This window comes from Protobothrops mucrosquamatus, unplaced genomic scaffold, assembly GCF_001527695.2.
Source record: "Protobothrops mucrosquamatus isolate PMUCROS unplaced genomic scaffold, P.Mucros_1.0 scaffold4, whole genome shotgun sequence".
NCBI classification, from domain to species: domain Eukaryota; kingdom Metazoa; phylum Chordata; class Lepidosauria; order Squamata; family Viperidae; genus Protobothrops; species Protobothrops mucrosquamatus.
In genome coordinates this window covers 1096970-1118139 of record NW_015386391.1, presented here as the reverse complement: position 1 = coordinate 1118139, position 21170 = coordinate 1096970, and the positions used below count along the sequence as shown (strand labels likewise).

Below are 21170 nucleotides of genomic sequence, written 5' to 3'. Positions count from 1 at the left end.
TCCATCATAAAAATAGTTTCTGAAGGTGGGATTGTTTTTGTCATACGCATGCAAGATTTTTTTTTTTAAAAAATGTTTGCATCATTAACAGGCAAGATATGTTGTTTCACATGCAAGATAAAGTTTGCAAGATCTTAAAAAGATGCTGTAAATATTCTTTGGGGTAGTGGGAATCAGTGTCCATTCCTAATGGCTCCGTTCTGCCCCCTGGCGTCTGATGTTATTCCTATAAAATTTATATTTTAAGCCATGAATCTCTGCTGCTGGCTTCTCACAGTTAGCTAACAAGTAGTAAATGGCGATTTTCCAACTTCATCACATGTACAAAGCTAACAACATACAACATTGTAGCTCTTTTTTCATAGAGATGGTTCAAAAGGGTTGAGAAATTACCTCTTTTTGTCACCCTTATTCAACCAATCAGATTTTAGGCTGCCCTTCATTTCTTGCACAAGATTCTGTTTTTATTATCTGCGATCCATCCTGTGCAGATCTCCCAAAATTGCATGTACATTTTGGAATTAAAAAGAAAAAAGCCCTTCTTGAGTTTCAACATCTCAGGATTCCCCAACATGTCTCATTTATCCGTTGTTTAGGATTGGAGCAATTAGTTGATCCTGTGCCAGATGCTGCTATTCCATTGGTATGTGACTGGCTGCCTTGTTACCATATTTGGAAGCTGGATACAGATGGAAAACAGAGAGACTCTAAAAATAAACAAACGAATAAATAAATGGGATCATGTGGGAACACACTGTGGCCAATCTGAGGCCCGACACCTCTTTCTTGCAAAAAAACCAAAAAACCTCCAAAAGGGATTCTTTAGGTTAGAAATGGTGTGGGGAAAGATATAGGCTGCTCCAATTCCTGGCAAGTAGGAATCACTAGCTTCTCGAAAGAAAGAAAAAAAAGAAACCATAATGTGATTTGTACAGTTTTGACTTTGCCTGCTCTGTGAACCAGCCATGTTTACACCATGGTTTATGGCTGAGTATGCGATAGAGGTGATTACCTGTAGCTCTGATATAGGATGAGGGTGGAGGTTGTGGGTTAGTTTCCGAACATTTCGTTACCAGGCTAGGTAACATTTTCAGCGGAATTTAGGAAATATATTCCCTAAATTTATTCCCTAAATTCCGCTGAAGATGTTACCTAGCCTGGTAACGAAACGTTTGGAAACCAACCCAGAAGCTCGGAGAACGAACCTCCACCCTCATGGTTGAGCATGTTAGGGAAACCCAGCCTATTGTGATATATTCAGCAAATCATGGTAAAGAAAACCAGGACATCACATGACTTGTGACCCAACCTGCATATTGCTCTGTGCGTAAGTATGTTAAAGATGGGGATGTACACTGAACAATTTAGCAACCCTGCGGTGTTTCCATCTTCATCCACCTCAAAACACAACGCCTCAAAGAAGAAGAAGTATAAGGCGTAAATTCAGCCCGGCAGGTTTATGAAACAGGAAGGGGTCTAGAAGAAACAGCAAGCAGAAATCAGAAAGAGGAAGTTACAGGAAATAGGTGAGTTTTGAGCTGGTGTTTCAACACTTGCTAAGATACGGAGGAAACCCCGTTCTAGGAGAGCTGGATTAGCCAGGCTACGGCAGCCAAAAACCAGGTAGCAAAAGACTTTTTTTGTTTTTAGATTTTTATCCTGCCTTTTTTTTAAAAAAAAAACTCAAGACGGTAAACATACTTGACACATACCTGATACGGCTCTTCCCCCTCCTTTCCCCACAAGAGATAAGTTGGGCCAAGAGAGAACACAAAGTCACCCAGCCAGTTTTTCAAGCCTCTGGTGGGACTAGAAAGCTTGATAAGAAGGTGGATAAAATGCATTGGCTAGCAAAACTGCTACTTGGCTCCTGCTGATTTTGAGCAGTTCCAAGTATCTTGTTTCGGACTGAAAATCCTAGCACTAAGCTCTTTGATTACAGATAGTCCTCGACTTATAGCTGTTCCTTTAGTGACAATTTGAAGTTAGGACTGTGTTGAAGACAGTGACTTACAACCGGGCCTCATGCCGATAATTGCCAATGTCTCTGCAGTCACGTAATCAAAATTTGGGTGTTTGGCAACCACCTATATTTCGGATGCTTGCAGCAACCTGGGGTCAGGTGGTCCCCATTGTGACCTTCCCTTTCAACAAGCACCTGTCATCATACAGATCTGAAGCCCAAACTGGAATCAGGGAGGGGGCCTTGAAGACCCTTAGAAAGCAAGAGACCTCAGAATTGCCTTGAGCCACAAGATGGGCAGCAAATAAATTTGATAAATAAAATAAAGTAAAGCCAAAAAGGGAGAAATCTAACCATCTTGGATTTAAAGGGACTTTCCAGAATCCTTTCCTGGGTGTTCCTGCCATGTTCTGGATGAATAGCCGCTTGGTGCCTACATTTTTATCCATCAAGGTCCTGAACTATCATTGATGACTGTTCATCAGACTATTATTTTATAAGCTGTGTTGCGAATGTGTTAAAAGAAAAGCGAGGGAGGGCACCACTTTGTTTACTGAGAAACGCTAGATAATTATTGTCAAACCCCCACACAAAAACCAACCTTTGCTGGCTGGTCTATGAACTTGAGAACAAATCAATGAAAAAAAGGCTCACCAACCACTAAGAACATCAGCCATGGGGGCCTTACAAGTGCTAACCCGCAAAGTATATCATAAAATGAAAGTAGTTTCTTCTATTAGAAAAAAGTATTGTTCATTCTTTACATAAAATGGTTCAAGCATAACAAACTTTTTATAGAACCTGAAAAACATACATAAAAAAACATAGTCTCAAGCCTTTTCATAGTTTTCTAGGAAAAGAAAAGTTTGCTGGTGAAGATAAATTCAGCAGCTCAAAAACACCACTGTAAACATGGATTTAGACACGCACGCAAGTCCTTTAGCGTAATTTGCTGGCTTGGGCTATTGCTCAACATTTGGGGTCTAGCCAAGCTAACAATCACCTTGTTCAGCTTCAGATCTGTGGTGTCATCTTATCGTTTCCAGTGGTCTGAATGGGCTTATCAAAACCTAACTTAGGCAATTAAGATATGCGTAAACCCCTTCCTAGACTTTCAACTTTCATGTGCTTGTAACAAGCAAGTGACACGAAAACCAGAAGAAAAAGAATAATAACAATGGATGCAAGCATCACCAGTCTTGTCTGCTATTTTGTCTCCTCTTGAGAAATTCTGGATTTATCCTGACGGGGCTAAGTTCTACCACACCGTTTGTGTAAGGCTAAAAGAGAAGTCAAGCTTTGCCAGTTGGATTGCAGACAACCGTGTGGCTGTTGAACTGACACATTTGTATAAAACCACCAGTCCTTTAGAGCCAGTGTTACTTCACAGAAGCTACCGTGTGGCTTGAAATTCAGTTTTTGATAACTTTGGTGACAAAGAGGAAGTTGCCAGTGAAGATTGAATTTCCACTTCTCCTGTCTTTAAGTGAAGGCGTGCAAAGGTGCTTCTCCAAAGACACTGTCCGTCACCTCTGAGATCAGTCTCTGTCCTGCAGTGTTGGACTTGCTTGGTTTACATTCAAAAGTCATTTGATATAAAGACAGCAACCCAATTTTCTCGTTTCCTGTAGGCATTGCAAGTAGAAGCACACCGGTTTTCCTTGGCTAGCTCATCTTGTGGTCTGTTTGTGGGACAAGAGACAAACACAAGGCCGATGAAATGGGGCAAGAAGTCCTGGCAGCAGGCAGAAGGACAACAGAAGATTCCTCAACTGCCCTCAAGTGCATGATAGCCCAACCACAGCCTTGAAGAACTAATTTCTGCTTAGGAGTAAACCTGATTAGATTCCCTCAAAGGTTGTTCTTGAAGATATCGGGTGGGACAGGCTGGGTCATGAAACAGACTCCATAAGGACTACTCTATTTATTACACTCTTTTATCTCTACTGTTAAAGGATAATTATTAAACAGAGTTTTGAAAGCCTAACAGAGTTTCTTCTCTCCTCTTATACTTGAGAAAATGAAGGGTGTGTGTGTCAACCTTGTGTCCCTTTCTTCTCTTTCAGGGCTAAGCCGGTGTTGATGTAACCGCTCTTGCATACTGTATTCAAGGTTATCTCTGTGTTTCTATACACTAACAGTTACAATTACACAAAGTACTAAGCTTGCCTAATATTACTTCAGTTTTACATTTCTGTGGCTTAGCACATTGAGTGAAGCCAACCGACAGGCTTCAATTCTGGGCCAGTGTCTTCTGTGAAATGGATTAATTCAGGAACTAGTTGTTCAACTTTCAAAGGTCAGTGTATTCCACAAAGAAACCCACTGATACACCTCCCCATATTTTTTAGTCTACCTACTGATGGTATCGGGTTTAATGAGTTCAGATGAATAGTCAGTGGGCAAATACTCCTCTCTTTGTTCTTCAAACATTCGTTTTAGAACTTTTTCAGGGTCAGGAATTGTTGGGAAGATCAACAGCTGAATTCTGCAGAGTGGAGAGAACAAAATAATTAGAATATTCCAGACTGGAAAGTTTGGGGTTTTCCATCTCTTTTCCATGGGCTGGGCAAAGCGATGTAGGTCTTTAGCAAAGGCCTTCATTTTTTCTGTCTTCATCACAAATGCCCAGCAACTATGCAGATTCAGCAGAAGGAAAGTCTTTAAATCTCTGCAGTGAGTTTCTTACCTCTTCAGATAAATGAGGAGAATGATAGTCAAGATTGCAGCACATAATGGAATCATGATGAACAAAACAAGCTTCAATATTTCAGACTTGTCCCGGTCATCTAAAAAGGCAAGGACGGTGACACTGTTTCTAGATGAAGCTAGAATGATGCAAGAACAGCCCACTGTTGCTCCCCTCCTGTGCTAAACCATTTCCTTCAGAACAGTCAAGGAAGACTGTGGAAACTTCACATGGAACTCCAATTTAGAGTTCTGGTCAAGAAAATAGAGATGTCCCCAAAGGATGTGGTTGATGCTTCGCACAGCTAGAAAAGGACATCTGGAAACATCGTGGGTTTGGAGCATGAATGCTCAGTGGACTCCTCCTTGGAATGGAATCATTGAGAGGGGCTGGCAAGGAGATCCTGGGGGGGGGGAGGGGGTGTTTGCCAGGGCAGCTCTCCCTGCTGACAACCTAAATAATAAATTGGGTGTGTCCAAGCAGCCACATGCATATATGAAGTTCTGATTTGCAAAGGGCAAACTACAGTGAAAGGAGACAAGATTCTTATGCTGAAAGCATTTCCAATTAGAAGAACTGGGAAGTAGTTAACAGGGAAAAAACTGTCTCCAACGAGTAATAGATTACAGGGAGGAGTAAACCAGATCAGAAAGACTAATCAGAAGCTACAAGCTCAGAGATGCAATGCCCAGTTCCTCACTCCCATCCTATCAACCACTCCAAGGTCAGATTCCTTTAAGGAACCAACTGCTTTCATTCTAGGTGACCTCAGCAAAGACAACACAGGTGAGAACTAAAGAAAACGGACTCACCCCAGAAAACCGGCTCGCTCCATTCACTCCAGAGACCTCGTACTTCTTTGCACTGACTGCCGATCATGCCCAGCACAGCCCTCACTCTGAGTTTGTGATACTTCTTGGGCTCAAGGTGGATGGTTATGTTGGTACTGTCTTCGTAACTCTTTAGAAAAAACATGTACAGGTTTTCATTGTCTACCCATCAATCACTAGAATGGTGTTTCTCAAACTCAGCAGCTTTAAAATGGGTGGATCTCAACTCCCAGAATTCCCCACCCAGCCATGCCTGCTGGGGAATTCTGGAAGTTGAGGTCCGCTCATAGACCCTAGAAGTTTTAATGGATTTGATAGAAAAGGGTCTTCACATCTGTCTTTGAGGAAGAGGCGGAAGAGTGAACTCCACAAATCCATAACCTGACCCCTTTGTGTGAAATAGGATTTTTGTCAAGGAACAGGATTAGGCTGCTTGAAAAAGAGACATTCACTATCTCTCAGGTCATCTTTCTCTTTAAAGGAGAAGAGATCCTTTGCCTCACGAATAGTTAGAGTAGGGCCCCATTAGGTCCCGTTTTATATACCAAGAGCTTTAGGGTACAGGGACCCCTTCCCTGGATCAGGGCAGGGGGTCTTCTCAACCATGAATCAAACCTGGTTCTCTCCATTTCTGTTGGGACGATGGACACCAAGAATTCCCTAACCAGAATGACCCAAAAGAATTCTGGGAATTTCACAGAGAGGATTAGAAAAAACAATCATGGATGATCTAAGTTCCCCACAATCTTCAGAGAGGATATTCCACCAAGGGACATATACAAGAATCCATTTTCAGTCTTCCTGAATGGGATCTCCCTGGATGAGGCTGGTGATCAGACTGTTGTGGTCACTATCATCATCATATCATCTAATCCAGGGGTAGTCAACCTTGGCTCTTTTATGACTCGTGGACTTCAATTCCCAGAATTCCTGAGCCAGCTTAGCTTAGCTGGCTCAGGAATTCTGGGAGTTGAAGTCCACGAGTCATAAAAGAGCCAAGGTTGACTACCCCTGATCTAATCTATGTTTATATTGCTTCCTACAGAAACCACAACATCACCACCTACAATTTGCCTCCCACTGTTCTTAATTTTTTGCAGCATAAACCAATCTAAGGTGGCAGAAACTTTCTATCCATGACAACAATGGAGATAAACGTTATCCTCGCTTTTGCCATCCTGATTAGGAATTATGGGGATTGGAGTCCCAACCCCTCTGGAGTGGTCACAATTAAATCCTTGTGGCTTAATTGTGCCTTAAAGCAGTTTGTAGACAACTCAGATGCCAAGATAATTACACGCAAGATATTTCAAGTGGTACAATGCTGCTTTAAAAAAGAAAAGAAATAAATTAAACACAAAGGCAGCTTACCTCTTTTTCAATGCCATTCATTTCTACTTGATAGCATATGCCATTCCAGATACTCGGAGCCCGCCATGTTAGAAAAATAACGTTAATGCCCGGCATCACTTTCAGATTTATTGGTGGGTCAAGTTTTATTGGATAATCTGAAGGAAAACAGACAAGCGGGTGCTGCACTCTTGTTTAAATGCCATATTTATCATTCCTACAAGTACATGGAGATCAATCAACTGTAATTTCCATTTCACTCTGTTCTAATTTTCTGCTAACCTGAAGTTTGATGGGTCAGTTTCTGTTCAATTATCCATTTGAATGTGCATCTCTCCTAAGATAAGGGGTTTATACCCATTTGTGCATCTCACCTAGAGATGCTCAGCTTTGTGTGGGCTCTCCTCAGAAGATACTTGTTTTTGTGCCTTCAAACACAGGGCCACCTTGGCAAACAGCAAGCACTCGGTGCCCAAATTCAGAAGAGTTTGCAACCGTGATGGGAATGAACTGTCTCCCAGTCCCATGTACTTCCGTTTTTTGATAAAACTTCACCCGTAATGAAGCATTGGTTGGCTTACCGATCAACACAAAAAAGGTAATAAAATCCTGTTGGTCAAATGGCCAACCTCTTTTTAGGACAATTACAGAATGCAGCCATAATGAGCAGGCTTCATTACTATGTTGAAGACTACCTGTAAAATGTACATGACAGGGTCTTCCAAGGGGTCCTGCACACCTTGTAAAGTGCCGCAGGTGGGGAAGAGATTTCCTCAGGTTGTGGTGGGACACTTTAAAGGTTAAAGAAGGGGGGTGAGGACGGTCCTCTGCTGGAGGGTCCCAGTTCTGAAGGAAGGTCTCCTTCAAGCTCACCTTGACAGTTCTAACTCTAAAGGTTAGAATTGGGACCCTCAGGAGGGGCTAGAAGGAGACCTCCCTTCGTTTCCTTACAGAGGCTGGACCACATCAAGCGGGAAAACCTACCAGACTCTTCTGAACCTTCTTTTGTAAACATGCACACTGGCTGGATGTTTTCAGAATTGCTACGGACAGAAAGAACAAGGTCACGTTCTCCGGAACAGTTGATCGGAAAAATGCATCGGAAGGTGTCTCCACTGATGCTGTGATTTGTGCACAGCTGCCTTTTTTCCATGTTGTCGTGCCTGAGGGTGGGAGGAAAAACAGAAGTGAGCAAGTTGATCTGTTCTTGCTGATCAGAGAGGACAGATGGAAGCAACGACAAAGTGCAACGGGAGGAACTGAGAACGGAGATGCTCACTCCACAGGGTTTTCTCCAGTTTTGGGACCAACAGATGTAGTGTTAGCTTGGGTGATGCAGAGAGTCAGGAAGATGACCTTGACAGAGACAGGTGGGAATTCTTGCCTAGACAAGGGGACCGAACCTTCTTTTTAAGACCAAAGCGACAAGATAATATTCAGAAGCCTTTATTATTATTATTATTATTATTATTATTATTATTATTATTATTATTATTATTATTATTATTATTATTATTATTATTATTATTATTATTATTATTATTATTATTATTATTATTATTAATTGTATTTTTACCCCGCCCTTCTCCTTACGGACTCAGGGCGGCTAACAGCCTAATAAAAACAGATACAAAAGTACAAAATACTACCATTAAAAACATAATTAAAAGGAAATATTAATTTGGCCTTTGTTATTTTAAAAATTATTTTAAAACCCAACTAAAAATTACCCCTTAGGCCAGTCCTGCTAGCTGAAATAGCCATGTCTTGAGGGCACGGCGGAAGGAGGGGAGATCCGGAATGACCCGGATCTCTGGGGGTAATTCGTTCCATAGGGAGGGGGCTCCAACAGAGAAGGCCCTCCCCCTGGGGGTCGCCAGCCGGCACTGTCTGGCTGACGGCACCCTGAGGAGACCCTCTCTGTGGGAGCGTATCGGCCGATGAGAGGTAATCTGAGGCAGAAGGCGGTCTCGGAGATATCCAGGTCCGATGCCATGGAGCGCTTTGAAGGTGATAATCAACACCTTGAAGCGCAAGGTGTTGATTATAATTGAGCTGCAGCAATATTTGTCAGCACTGTTTCTTTAACATCTGGGGAATTCTGGAAGTTGAAGTCCACCCATCATAAAGTTGCCAAGATTGAGAAACACTGAACTACAAGGAGGAGGAGGAGGGGAGCAGCACAATCAGACTTGCAAGATTGTGTGATTACAGTCAGACTAAACCAAAACAGTTTTTAGCCTTCTAACAGCAGGCATTTCTTTTTTACAGCTAAAAATCTATCACAACATCAAACATAAATAATATTCTAATATCCCCGTTTTCTCCAGTATGGTTCAAAAATAAGATAAAACTTTGAGAAATATTATGAATTGCTAAAGAATTTGGAATGCAGATGTTCTATTAAGAGGCAATTCTTCAGAAATGCTATTCTGAAATCTAGCAACTCGTCCTTTGAACAAGCCGTGGAGATTGGCAGTCTGTCTGAAGACGTACAAAGAGCATTTTGACACATCACTAACTTCCCCTTAAATAAATGTCATCATTTCATTTAAATTTATCCAAGAGATTAATCTGCAGCATAATTTTAAGGACTGGGACAGGGCAGAAAACAAAGCAAAAATTTAAACCAGATTTTTAAAAAAACTTGAAGATGAAGCTGGCCGCCTCTGGCAGATGTGAAGTGTTGTGTTGGGAATCAGCTTGGAGGGTGTTACTAACAGTCCCAAGCTGCAGAAAGAGAGGACAACTGTGTCTTTCCTCCAATCTCTCCCTTGATTTAATCTGCCTCTTATTGGTGAAAAGCTTGGCTATTCCTGGATCTTCTTTCAGTTTCCACTCGAGCATCCAAATGGATTCCAAGAGTGATAAACACTAGATTAAAACCTTTTTCAGTTCTGTCCTGGAACTTCGGAGTGTGAAAAAAAAGCAAAAGCCTATTGAGTACAGATAGTCCTTGATTTACAACAGTTCATTTAGTGACCGTTTGAAGTTGTAACAGCACTGGAAAAAGTGACTTACGAACGTTTTACACACCTAGGACCGTTGCAGCATCCCTATGGGCAAGTGATCAAAATTTGAATCCTTGGCAACTGACTCATATTTATGACGGTCGCAGCGTCCCGGGGTCAGGTGATCACTTTTTGCAACCCTCTGACAAACAAAGTCAATGGGGAAGCCGGGCTAAGAAAAGAGCAGGATTTTGAAATACAAACCCGAAGTACAGATGGTAGCTGGTGTCACGAGGCGCTTTCCTTCCTCGCTTCCATGAGCAGGACATCCATTTCAGGTTATAACAAACGCAACTGATATTCGTAGCTCCCGTCTCTGCTCGGCCTGCAAAGGGCAAAGCCAGAAGAACGGTCTATCCCTCTGCGTATAAATTCCCAGCTGCCCAAAAGCAAGGAGGAAAAGCCTTAACATTCCCCGGTTCTGAAATTCCCAGCTTAAGCCCAGATTAAATTCACCTGCCCAAATGGCCTTTGCTGTATTCATTCATTCTAAGGCCAGGGTCCCCAACCTTGGCAACTTTATGCCTTGTGGGAAACAGCAATTCCCAAAATCCCCACCCCCACCCCTGGAGTTTTCTACTAGCAGAGACTGGATCTATGCAAATCAAAGCACTTGCACCAGCATCCAAGTTCGTGTGGGGGTCTTGCTTGTGCTCCTGTCAAGGCAGCGTGCAAAAGGAAGCTGGTCTCTGATCCCTCGAAGCAAGCCCACTTTTGGCCCTGCAGCTGCTTTAAGGAGGCTCCCAGACTTCCCCCACCCCCAGGCTCTCATCCTGCACCCTCCCAAACTCCCCTGCGCCTTTGACTCTCAGGAGCTGCCTAGCCCAGTTCATGGGCTGAAGGGGCCCCAGCCTCGCAGCTCCTTTCTAGGAAAGTGGCCTGGGATGTTTACATCTGGGGAGGCTGGTGTGATTACTCGAGACATCAATCTTACAGGAACATCTGCGTAAATCCAGCGGCTGAAGATTTACCATTTTGTGCCAGTGGGATCTTAAACCATTCCCCTTCTTTGTCACTGTCACAAGTCGTCTGTAGCCCAAAAAACATATTTCTCCCTAGAAGGATCGCCATTTTCCTGGACAGATCTTGGCTCCATTTCTAAAGATGGGAAAAGGAAGAACATTCAGTTGTAACAGGACGATCCCAGCGTGTCTCCTGGGGGGAGTTCCCTGCCCTGTTATGTCTCTTCTTTTCTTTCTTTCTCTCTCAGCTTCACCAGGGTCCGTTAGATCAGGGGGTCCCCAACCCCCAATCCACAGCCCGATACCAATCTGTGACCCATTGGGAACCAGGGCGCACAAGTGGCAGGCAAGCGCTTGAGTGTGTGAGGCTCCATCTGTGCAAATGGCAGGCACATGTGTGAGAGGCAGGCACATCCTCTCTCCGCCAGTCCTCGGAGCCAGAAAGGTTGGGGACTCCCACCCTGGATTATTTGCCCCCAACTCCAAACTCCTTCCAATTTTTCAGCTTCTTGAACGGCCCTTTCCTGAGAATGCCCCCCCCCAAGCCAGTTTAATTTCTAAGGTCAGAAAAGACAGCAATTCCGCTCTAAGCTCTAGAGCAGGGGTCTTCAAACTTGGCCCTTTTATGACTTGTGGACTTCAACTCCCAGAATTCCTTGACTCCCGGCCATTCAAAGCCGCAGGGCCAAAGCGAGACGCAGCCCTTCCCTGTTGCAGCGTCCCCAGGGTCAGGGGACCAATCTCTGGGCCCTGGGCGGCCGGCCGGGGTTATGTCCATCGCGGCACCCTGGAGTCACGTGGTCCCCGTCTGAGACCGTCCCAGCTGGCTCCCAATCAGCAAAGTCAAGGGGGAAAGTTGGATTCATTTAATGACTGTGTGATTCACTTAACAACTGCAGTGATTTGCTTAACAACCATGGCAAAAAAAAGTTATGAAATAAAGCGCAACTCACTTAATAACTGTCTTGCTTAGGAACAGAAATTCTGGTCCTGATTGTGGTCATAAGGTGAGGACGCTGTAAGCTATTCACCAGAGAGGGGCCACTCCGAAGAAGGTCCTGCTGGGGGGGTCCTGGGAAGCTCCTGGTTCCCCTCAGGAAATTCCTTCTCAGATTTTACCAGAGGGACCCATTCCCTCCCTCCCTCCCTCCCTCCCCGGCAGCCGGGCCTCTTGGGGACCATCAGCCTCTGCCCCTCTGCCCCGATTTCACCCGAGACCCAAGGAAGGAGAAGGCTCACCTCTTCGAACCACGCTTTGCCATTGTGCAGAGCAGTGTGATAATACAGCTCCCCAGAGCAGTTCTTGGGGGAACTGGGTGGGTCCCACTGGACGCTTAAGATGCAGTTGCTCTCATCCAAGATGTAACTGATGTTGGCAGGGGAAGGAAGGCTGGACAGAACCCCTAGACCTAGAAGAAAAGGGAAGTGAGAAGGAAAGAAACGCCTGGGCTCGCTTGCCACGGGGACCCTCTCTTCCTTTTCCTTTCCCTTCCTTCCTTCCTTCCTTCCTTCCTTCCTTCCTCTCCCTCTCCCTCTCCCTTTCTCTTTCCCTCCCCCCCATTAAGAGGCACGGCAGGGACCGTGACTCAGAGCGGAGTGATTCAGAGGCTTTGGTTTCCAAGAAGTCTCCGTGGGAGCCAACTTCAGAGACCTGATCTTAGAGGATTCGCCACAGGATGGGTGGGGAGAAAAGGACAGGAAGGGCTGAGGGGTGGGAGTTTCAACCCAGAAAAGCCCAGCAGAGCTCCGTGGATGGACTCTGGAATTGGGGAAGGGAGCGGGGTGAGGGGAAGACCCCTTCCTGCTTACCTACAGGGAACCAGGAAAATTAACCACCTTGAAAATATCCCTTCCCCACAAACCACCATTAAAATAAGTTGTAGTTTAGCAAGCCAGGTGAGTTTGCCCTGTGAATCTCTCTGGTGACCACTTCTCAGGATTAGGATCGAAGAGCATCCAAGCCTAATTATGACTTTGTAATAAAATTACCTCCTGCCTTTCTGTCCAGGTTGTGTACCCCCTGCATGCAAAGAGAGGCTGCTCTCTGTGTAAACCCCAAGATAACGTGGAAGAGCTAAGAAAGTGGCCGGGTGAGCCCCGGAGTTGTGCCCTTGGCCAGGGCGGAGGCCGCCAGGGACAGGAGCCAGGCCGATGTGAGGAAGGATGGGCAGGGGGCCCTGAGCAGCTGTTCCTATCTCCCGCATTGCCTCCGGGACCACCGAGGGGCTCCAGCCCTGCCTTCCGCTGCCTTTGAGTAGCTTTCCCAGCCGGAGCCCTCATTCTCAGCCACCTTTTTATACAGGCAGTCCTCGACTTACGTCCACAATGCAGCCCCAAACTCCTGTTGTTAAGTGAGACATTTTAAAAGTGAGTTTTGCCCCATTTTACAACCTTTCTGGCCACAGCTGTTAAGTGAATCACTGCGGCTGACAAGTTAGTAACCCCGTTGTTATTGTTAAGTGAATCTGGCGGCCCCAATGGCTTGGCAGAAGGTCACAAAAGGGGATCGCCTGACCCCGGGACACGGCAACCGTCATAAATATGAACCAGTTGCCAAGCGGTTGAATTTTGATCACGTGACCAAAAGGGGAGGCCGCAACAGTCGTAACTGTGAAAAAGGATCATAAGTCACTTTTTTTCCGGTGCTGTTTGAACGGTCACTAAACGAGCTGCTGTAAGTTGAGAACTACCTGCCGTTGCCATCGGGTGAAGCCCCTTTTGGGGGCAGCCCCTGCAGGGGCACCACTTGGGAAGGTCTCCCGCCAGCCCACAGCCCAGTGAAGACTTTGCAAGAGCCAACTTGGGCACCAGCAACGAAGGGCTTCGCCCCGGTCGCACCAGGGCACCAGAGCTGTGTTTGCTCACTGCTGGAGGGGAAGGAGGGCAGGGAAGAACCGGGCGCCCTTCCCGAACTGGGTGCCCTCCAAGTCCCATCAGCCCCAGCAGGGCACCCGGGGACAGAGACTCCAGCACACCCAGATGGCATCAAGTTGGAGACGCCTCTCTTTCAAACTCCTTCCTTCCTTCCTTCCTTCCTTCCTTCCTTCCTTCCTTCCTTCCTTCCTCAATCATTAGGCATTTTTGATAGCCAGTATTTGCAGGATCCTCCCACCAAACGAAGCAAGAAGGGGGGAGAGGAGCCCCCCAAGGTTTCTCCTGGATGGGGGAGAATCGCAGCCCTGCTCAGCAACTGCTCCTTCTCTTTATTTATTAATTTCATCAATTTATTTGTCCTATTTCTGTAGCTCCCCCCTCATCCCTTTGCTTCTGGGTGGCAAACAGCATCACAATAATTGATGCCATAAAACCAGCTACAGCCCATCAAAACGAGTCTGCTGGGAAAAGAGACCGTTGCCCTGTGGTCCCTCCCATCCCCGTCAGCCGGACATTGGACTACACCACCCATCATTTGGGAGAGTGGCCAGAGGCTACGCTCCCTGGGCTGTTTAGATGGGGGGGGGGTTCCTCCGGGGAGGGGGGGTTAACTCTTCTGTACTGCTCTAAACTGATTTGCCATGATATTGTTATTGTCGTTACTACTATATTACTTATATTATTACTACTACTATTACTACTACCGTAGTACTGGAATTACGTCCCAGGGCAGCACTGAAACACACCCCTAGTAAATAAAATTACAGTAAAGTAGCCTTTGAGCGCGTTGCTTTTACTTCTGGGAAGCAGCGCCCTTCAACTGGACGCCTGGCGAGGAAAGGATGGGCTTTGTAGTCTAACCTCCACCCCCGAGGACGGTAAGCTGAGCAAGGCGGAGATGGACTCCAGTTCAGGGAAGGCAGGGGATGATGGGAGCTGCGCTCTCTTCCCCGCGAGGCAGGCGGAGCCCGGAGGCGCCCCTCCCCGCCCTCCAAGCCCCTCACCTGCGGCCAGCACCACCCCGGCCAGGTGAGCCAGCAGCTGCGGCTGCCACGGGACCCCCATCGGCGCGCCCGGAGCTCCTGCCGGATCGCTCGTTCGCTCTGGGCTCCGGGGCGGGTTCAGACGGGAAGGCTGCGGAGATGGGGCCGGCCCGGCCCGCCCCGGCCGAGGTGGGGCTTCGTTGCACGGGGCGGCTTCCCCAGGAAGGGCTGCGAAGCCTCTGAGGGCGCACAGAGCGCCGCCCCCTCCCTCCCCCCCCGCAAGTCGGCCCTTGGGGTGCGGGGCGGCGCGGAGGGAAAGCCCCTTCCCCAGGACAAGCGGCGGGGCCGGGCCGGGGACCCCTCCCGGGCCGGGTCTGCGAGAAACGGAGACTGCGGAGCGGGGCAGCCCCAAAGCCTGGAGCCGCCGCCGGGGTCCCTGCCCCACCTCGTTTTCGTGATAATTTTTTGTTAAAAATTGCAATTAAAAAGCTACACACGAATCCAAACTAATCGAAAACAAAAGAATCAAGAGAAAAACAGAAAGTGTAGAAAAGAAAAAACGTAAGAATATAGTAAAGAGAAAGAAATATATAGAGAAATGTATTCTCCTTCATCTGGAGTATAAACAATTTTAGTAATTTATCGGTTTTTTTTTAAAATACAGCAATATCCCATATTTTTATATATATATATAAACCTTGATCTAATAAACCAACTTTATGTTCCTTCTTTTTTACTTTTAACAATTTTGATCTTTAATCCCTTCAAATAATTAATTTCTTTTTCTTCGTCCCTTCTCACAAAATTCTTCAAAGCTTTAACAAGTCTCTTTTGTAAACCCAATTAGAAAAGTTATCCAGATCACACTTTTGATTTATTGGTGCATCACTTTTAATTATTAAGACTTCGGCTGGTTTCACTTGTATATCCAGTATTGCATCTGTGGCCTGTCATTTTAAACTTACTTTTGCATAAATCTTAAGACTTGTCCAGCGAAATTTGTTGCTCTTCCTTAATATCTTTTAAGCACAGTCTATCTATAGAGGCAGAAATTTAACTTTTGGGTTTGTTGTTTAAACATAACCTTCAACATATCCATTATTAAAGTGTTTTGCTCTACTCTGCATTTGTCAATCAAACTTAAGTATTCTTCTCCTTTAATTGTACTGTGTAGTTCCTTCTGTTTCCCTCTAGGTGTCCAACCTTCAAAGTCCCATCCTCCCATTTTATTTTTTATTTTTTTTTAAAAAAGAATTCAAAACAAAGATCCCACGGGAAGAATGTTTATAATTAATTCCAGAATCTTATTTCAGATTCATCTGGTCTGTTTGTAACTTTCCAAAAGGAAAGTTCTGATTACCCTTTGGCTGCTTATTTCAAAAGAAAACAACTTTCCAAGTCCTTGAATTTTTTATTTAAAACTTCTTTTGTTAAGGATTGAAGGAAACTCACCTGGTGTCAAACCTATTGATCGAAGGGCTCCCCATAGTTGTAAATTTCCGAAAATCATTAGAAAAGGAAGTTTTACCACAGGTAAAATGAAAAGATGGGTTTCCCTCACCTCCAAGGGCTCTAAAGATGCCTGATGCTGCTGCATTGCAGACTCCTGCTGGGGAGATTCTGTCTGGAGCAGTTGTGGTCCATCTCAAGCCCTCTCCCTATCCGGAGAGGAATTGTGTAGGTCCAATCTATTTACTAACTCTTTATTCTGCTGTGGTCATCAGCTCCACTTTTAACTGATGGGTCTTCAGTTCACCAATTTCTCTACCTGGGGTGCCCTTGAAGACCCCCCCCCAAGGAGCATCTGCCAGGCCAGACCGCAATGGCAAGGCAGTGATGGTCAGGTTGCACCCCTGCGGCCCAGTTGCTGATTGGCCTCCAGGTGCCATCAAGGAGGTGCTTTATCAAGCAGAGTTGGCATGTCCTGGGTCCCGTCTCTAAAATTGTGCCATCTGACAGTACCCTGGAAATGGGCTTCTCCAGAACAGCCTCCCACCAGGGATCTTTGCAGCTCCCACCTGCCTTCATTGTAAAAGTCCTTTGAAAAACAGCTTTTCCCCAGGTCATGGATTAAGATGGCCAATGAGCCTCTTCAGAGGACTTTTTCTGCTCAGTGGGTTGGTTTTCTATTCTGAAAACCGTTCTGCTTTTACAGGGCTGTCAGTGGGGCAGGCAGCCTTACGAAGCTTACGAGCCCATGTGTGCCCGCAAGGGCATCTCTTTTTAAAAGGGACCCACTTCCGTATGACCAAAGGGAAACGTGGAAAGGACAATCGGCCAGGCCCCTCTGCTTGCTGAGGCACCCATGAATCATCTAAAGGGATTTGCAGAAGTGAAGCTCTTCAGGAAACCCACCCCCACACTTCAACAAAAACAGCTCTTGCTATAGAGCTGTCATGAAATGTCAGGATTGCCCCCAAAATGGTGGCGTCTTCTGCGTAACGTTCATGGGAAACTCTTTCTCTTTGGGGGAGCAAGGGCAAGGCTGCTTCAAGGGCATTTTCCCACACAGGATACGGCAGTTGCACCGACTTCAGTGGGTGAAGTGTTCCACTGCAGAATAACTTCTGCCCACCTCACAGCTTAGCTGGAGGCCCCTCTTTCTTTCCCAGAAACCCCCGCCCAAACACACAGTTGTTATCAACTTAAAAACAAAGGTCAGCACGCTGAAGTGCCAAAGGAAACTAGAGAGGGACAACTTCCCGAAAGACAATGTATTCTTGGCAGCACGTTGCGTCACTGATCCTAAACGCAAACTCAGGACCTCGTTGACAGCCAGACAAACACTTGGCTCCACAACTTCAGCTCGGCCTATATTGACTTTTGCAGAATTGGGAACAACAGGCAAGGAGAAAAGAAAGCACCTGAAAGAGAAGACCTGAAAAAAACATGAGCTAATTAGTAATTAGACACCTCCAGGAATCTCCAAACTCATTTGGTCTGCAAGAAAATCACACATTTCAGGATGCCCCCCCCCCCAGCTTACCAGTGTTCTGTAAAACTCCAGTCTTGTACTGATACACTTGCGCATAACAATTCTGCCCTCTGAGTTGCTCTGCTGTGTAGGAAGAGAGGGGCCGGCCTGCTTCCTTTGGGGCTAGGAAATTTCTCTCTGTTCTGCTTCTCTCTTCCAAATCGTGAGAGCTGGGAATTTCCAGCCTCGCAGGCAAAAAGTACTCTCCGCATCCTCAGAAGCTGTTTGTGTTTTCCCCAGGACCACTCTGGCAGGGAGAAGTTGCTGTAAATTAAGTCAGATGTGGCTCTACACTTTTGTACCTGCTGGCCCTGAACATCTCAATCTCTTTATGTTCTGTGGCAGGGCTGTCCAACCTCGGCAACTTCAAGACTTGTGGAATTCAACCCCCAGCATTCCTCAGCCACCTATGCTGAGTTGAAGTCCACAAGTCTTTAAGTTGCCGAGGTTGGAGACCCCTGTGCTATGGCATAATACGTTGGTTTGCTATCACGCTACTCTTTCAACAGCGACAGAGACTCACCCCCCACCCCCAGCTCTTTTGCAGAATGCATACCCAGCGCTCCCAATGCTTAAACTGGTTCTTGCACCAATGTTCACCCTCCATCCAAACTGGAGTATACATTCTGTACCATCTGAACAGCTGAAAAGAAGTGCTTGTCTCCACCCTAAGTGACGATCCGGTTTTCTGCTAAGGAAGCTGGGAAAAGTTGAGGACAGGGATCTGAGCCCCATCTCCTCCAAGCATCTCCACCCCCATAAGACAGGACAACCATTTGTCTGAAATGGTATAGGGGGTTGGACTAGAAGACCTCCAAGGTCCCTCCCAAGTCTATTATTATTACTACATTATTATAATATTATTGTTCTCACGATCTTCAGCTCTTCAAGAAAGTGAATCCAGGCACATTTGTACTTGTGCAAGACCAGTGCGGGCTTTCTGAGATTGGCTTAGCTGGTTGGGCACACCTAATCATTGGGGTTTAGGACTCCGTCCAAAGTGTAAGCCAGCCAACTCTGCCCTGCGATAAACCTTGGTCAAACAATTAGGCAAACCAAGCAGTGTGTGAATATCATAGCTGTGGTTTTTGCCCAGTACTTTTTATTTTTCATAATGATGATGTTATCTTCATCCCAACTGCGATAACACTTCCTGCATTTGACAACATACGGCCTCTGTGAGTTTACATAATACCACATAAGCTGTTTTAAAGATGTCACGAATGATCTTTGCTGCTTTGGGGGATAAATCGTGTGATATTCCTTACTTCAATCGTGCAGAACGGGAAGGAGAAGAATTCGGCGCAGATTTCACACATTCTAGGCTGCTTTCAGAGCATGGACATGACATGGCGACGTTTCCCTCTGCCTGGGATGAAGGATACCTGAGCACTGATGCAACAGGTGTCAGGAGTCTCTCCTCCCTTTCAGCCTTTTAAAACTTTCCTTTCCCATTTTAAAACCGGTGAGGAAAAAAGTCGGAAAGCCCAACAAACGGCTGAGCTAGCCCAATATTTTCCAAACTTGGCAAGTTTAAAATGTGTGGGCTTCCAATCCCAGAATCCTGGCTGTGGCTGAGTTGAAATCTTCACATCTCAAAGTCGGCAAGTTTGAAAAACGTTGAATAGCTGCTGGGCAAAAGGTTCAAAGCCAAACATGACAAGGAAGGAGTCTGGTGAGCTGTTCTTGGGCACGAATTCCACCTCACCTTAAAAACATGCTTTTTTGCTGCCTTCGTTTATTTGTGTCACTTTAACTTACATTTTATTTCACAGGAAGGTCCTCCCCGAAAGCTGGACTTTTTAACATGTTCATGATTTTCAACATGTTAAAACCAAGAGTGCCCACAACCTCAGAGAGGGTGAGGCCAAATTCCCCCAACGTTCCTGGATTGAGCACAATTGCCTCTTGTTATTCGTGTGCTGGGTTTTGACAAGGTGTTTGATACAACCCAGGGCTGCCCCCCCCCCCCCGCTGCAAAGGCCTTCTTAGGCATTAAAAAGGAACTGATTCATTTCTACCAGGAAGTGAAGTCCCTCTGCCCTTTTATTTGAATAATCAGCTTTGGAACAAAAGAGCAGAAGAAAAAAGAATGCCCTGTTGACTTTGATAGAAAGCACAAGACTTTTGCATTCAGCAAGTTGTTGAAAAGCAGAGAGGTGTGATAGATTGGGCAAGCCAGGAGGAGAGAGCGTGGCAAGGCTTCTGAATTAAAAACTAAAACTTCTCAAGAGCCACCTTCTCCTAGGGAAAAAAATGCTTCTCCCTGGGTGGGTGTCTTTCTCTTCCAGGGTCTGATTATTTCTGGAGGATTTTGTTTTTCTGGCAGGGTTTCTGAGCTGACTTTAGTTTTGAAAGCGGGCAAGGCTCATTCCATTGCATCGCTCTTGCTCTCTCTTCCAAGCCTCCTTAGATGCCCTTTTCCTAACCTTTTAAGGACCAAGTCATTCCTAAAAGGAAGGAGACCCTCCCCAATGTCTTTTTTGGGAACTGGACAGCAATGGGGACACTCACACAGGCTGCAAATTTTGGAAGGTTGCTCAGGTGAAAGATGGGATGTGCAAGGCTGCACCATCGTCCATATTTTCCCCAATCTCTGGTCCTTTGAAGCACGTTTCAAAAGCAAATTCTCACTGGATTGATGAAGAGTAGAGGAGAAAAGCCAGGGATGTTTTCAGCCCAAGGTTGTTTATTCAGGTTGGCTGAAGGAGTCACAATGGCTGGATCCATGGAGGGAGGGGAGGCTATCAAGATGCTCCTCTCTCTGGCCTGGGAAAGCCTGGGACCTGACAGCCAGGAAGATGTGCTGAAGTCCAAAAAAGAGGGACCGGCTAAATCTACCACCTGTTCTTGGAGTCATAGTAGGTTTACTGTAGAACTGCTAACCATTTGACAGTTTGCCCTACGCACGTTGTCAAGGCGTTTCACAACCGGTGCTGGCTTTGCTAGTGAAAACAACTTTCAGCTGCAAAAATTACCATGAAGTAACAGGCAGCAATTGTGCTTTGCAACACATCCATGTTGGAAAACAAAAAGGCTGACTTTTAGAGCAGAGGTCCCCAACCTTTTGGGCACCAGGGACCAATTCTGTGAAGAGGTTTTTCCGTGGACTGGAGGGGGTGTGGTTTTGTGTGCTGCCTGCATCCCCCAGATGGGGCTTTGCTTGTTTGTGTGGCCTGGTTGCTGGCATGCCGTGGCCCGGTGCTGGTCCACGGATCAGGGGGTTGGGGACCCCTGCTTTAGAGGCATGCATGGACTAGCCTACCCTGAAGTGGACTGGTTTGGGTCAGAAATTGGGGTCCTCCAGTTGGTCAAGAAATGCCTCCTTTGGAGAACTGAAGGAGGGGAACTGGTTTGAGCAATTGTGGGATTAAAGGAAGAGCCGAGGAATGCAAAACCGCGGCATAAAGGTTTCTAAAAGGGGACTTCCTAAAACAAACTGCACAAATTGTTGGTTTAACGCAGCAGTTGGTCTTCAGAGACAATTCTGCCCATTGAAAAGTAGGAGAAACAAAGCCAGAAATTTATTTTCTT

General features: G+C 45.9%; 1 protein-coding gene across 1 annotated transcript; it reads right to left on the bottom strand.

Annotated features, from left to right (window-relative positions):
- Positions 1-2733: 2733 nt before the first annotated feature.
- On the bottom strand, positions 2734-14778 carry IL13RA1 (interleukin 13 receptor subunit alpha 1). The gene is made up of 10 exons (XM_029282928.1): positions 14684-14778; positions 12045-12214; positions 10815-10941; positions 10048-10168; positions 7817-7995; positions 6854-6990; positions 5465-5612; positions 4653-4752; positions 4324-4451; positions 2734-3645 (listed from the first exon to the last, which is right to left on the bottom strand). Exons 1-10 carry the CDS (start codon positions 14742-14744, stop codon positions 3629-3631), a joined length of 1188 nt encoding a protein of 395 aa, XP_029138761.1. The 5' UTR covers positions 14745-14778; the 3' UTR covers positions 2734-3628.
- Between the last annotated feature and the right edge of the window lie 6392 nt (positions 14779-21170).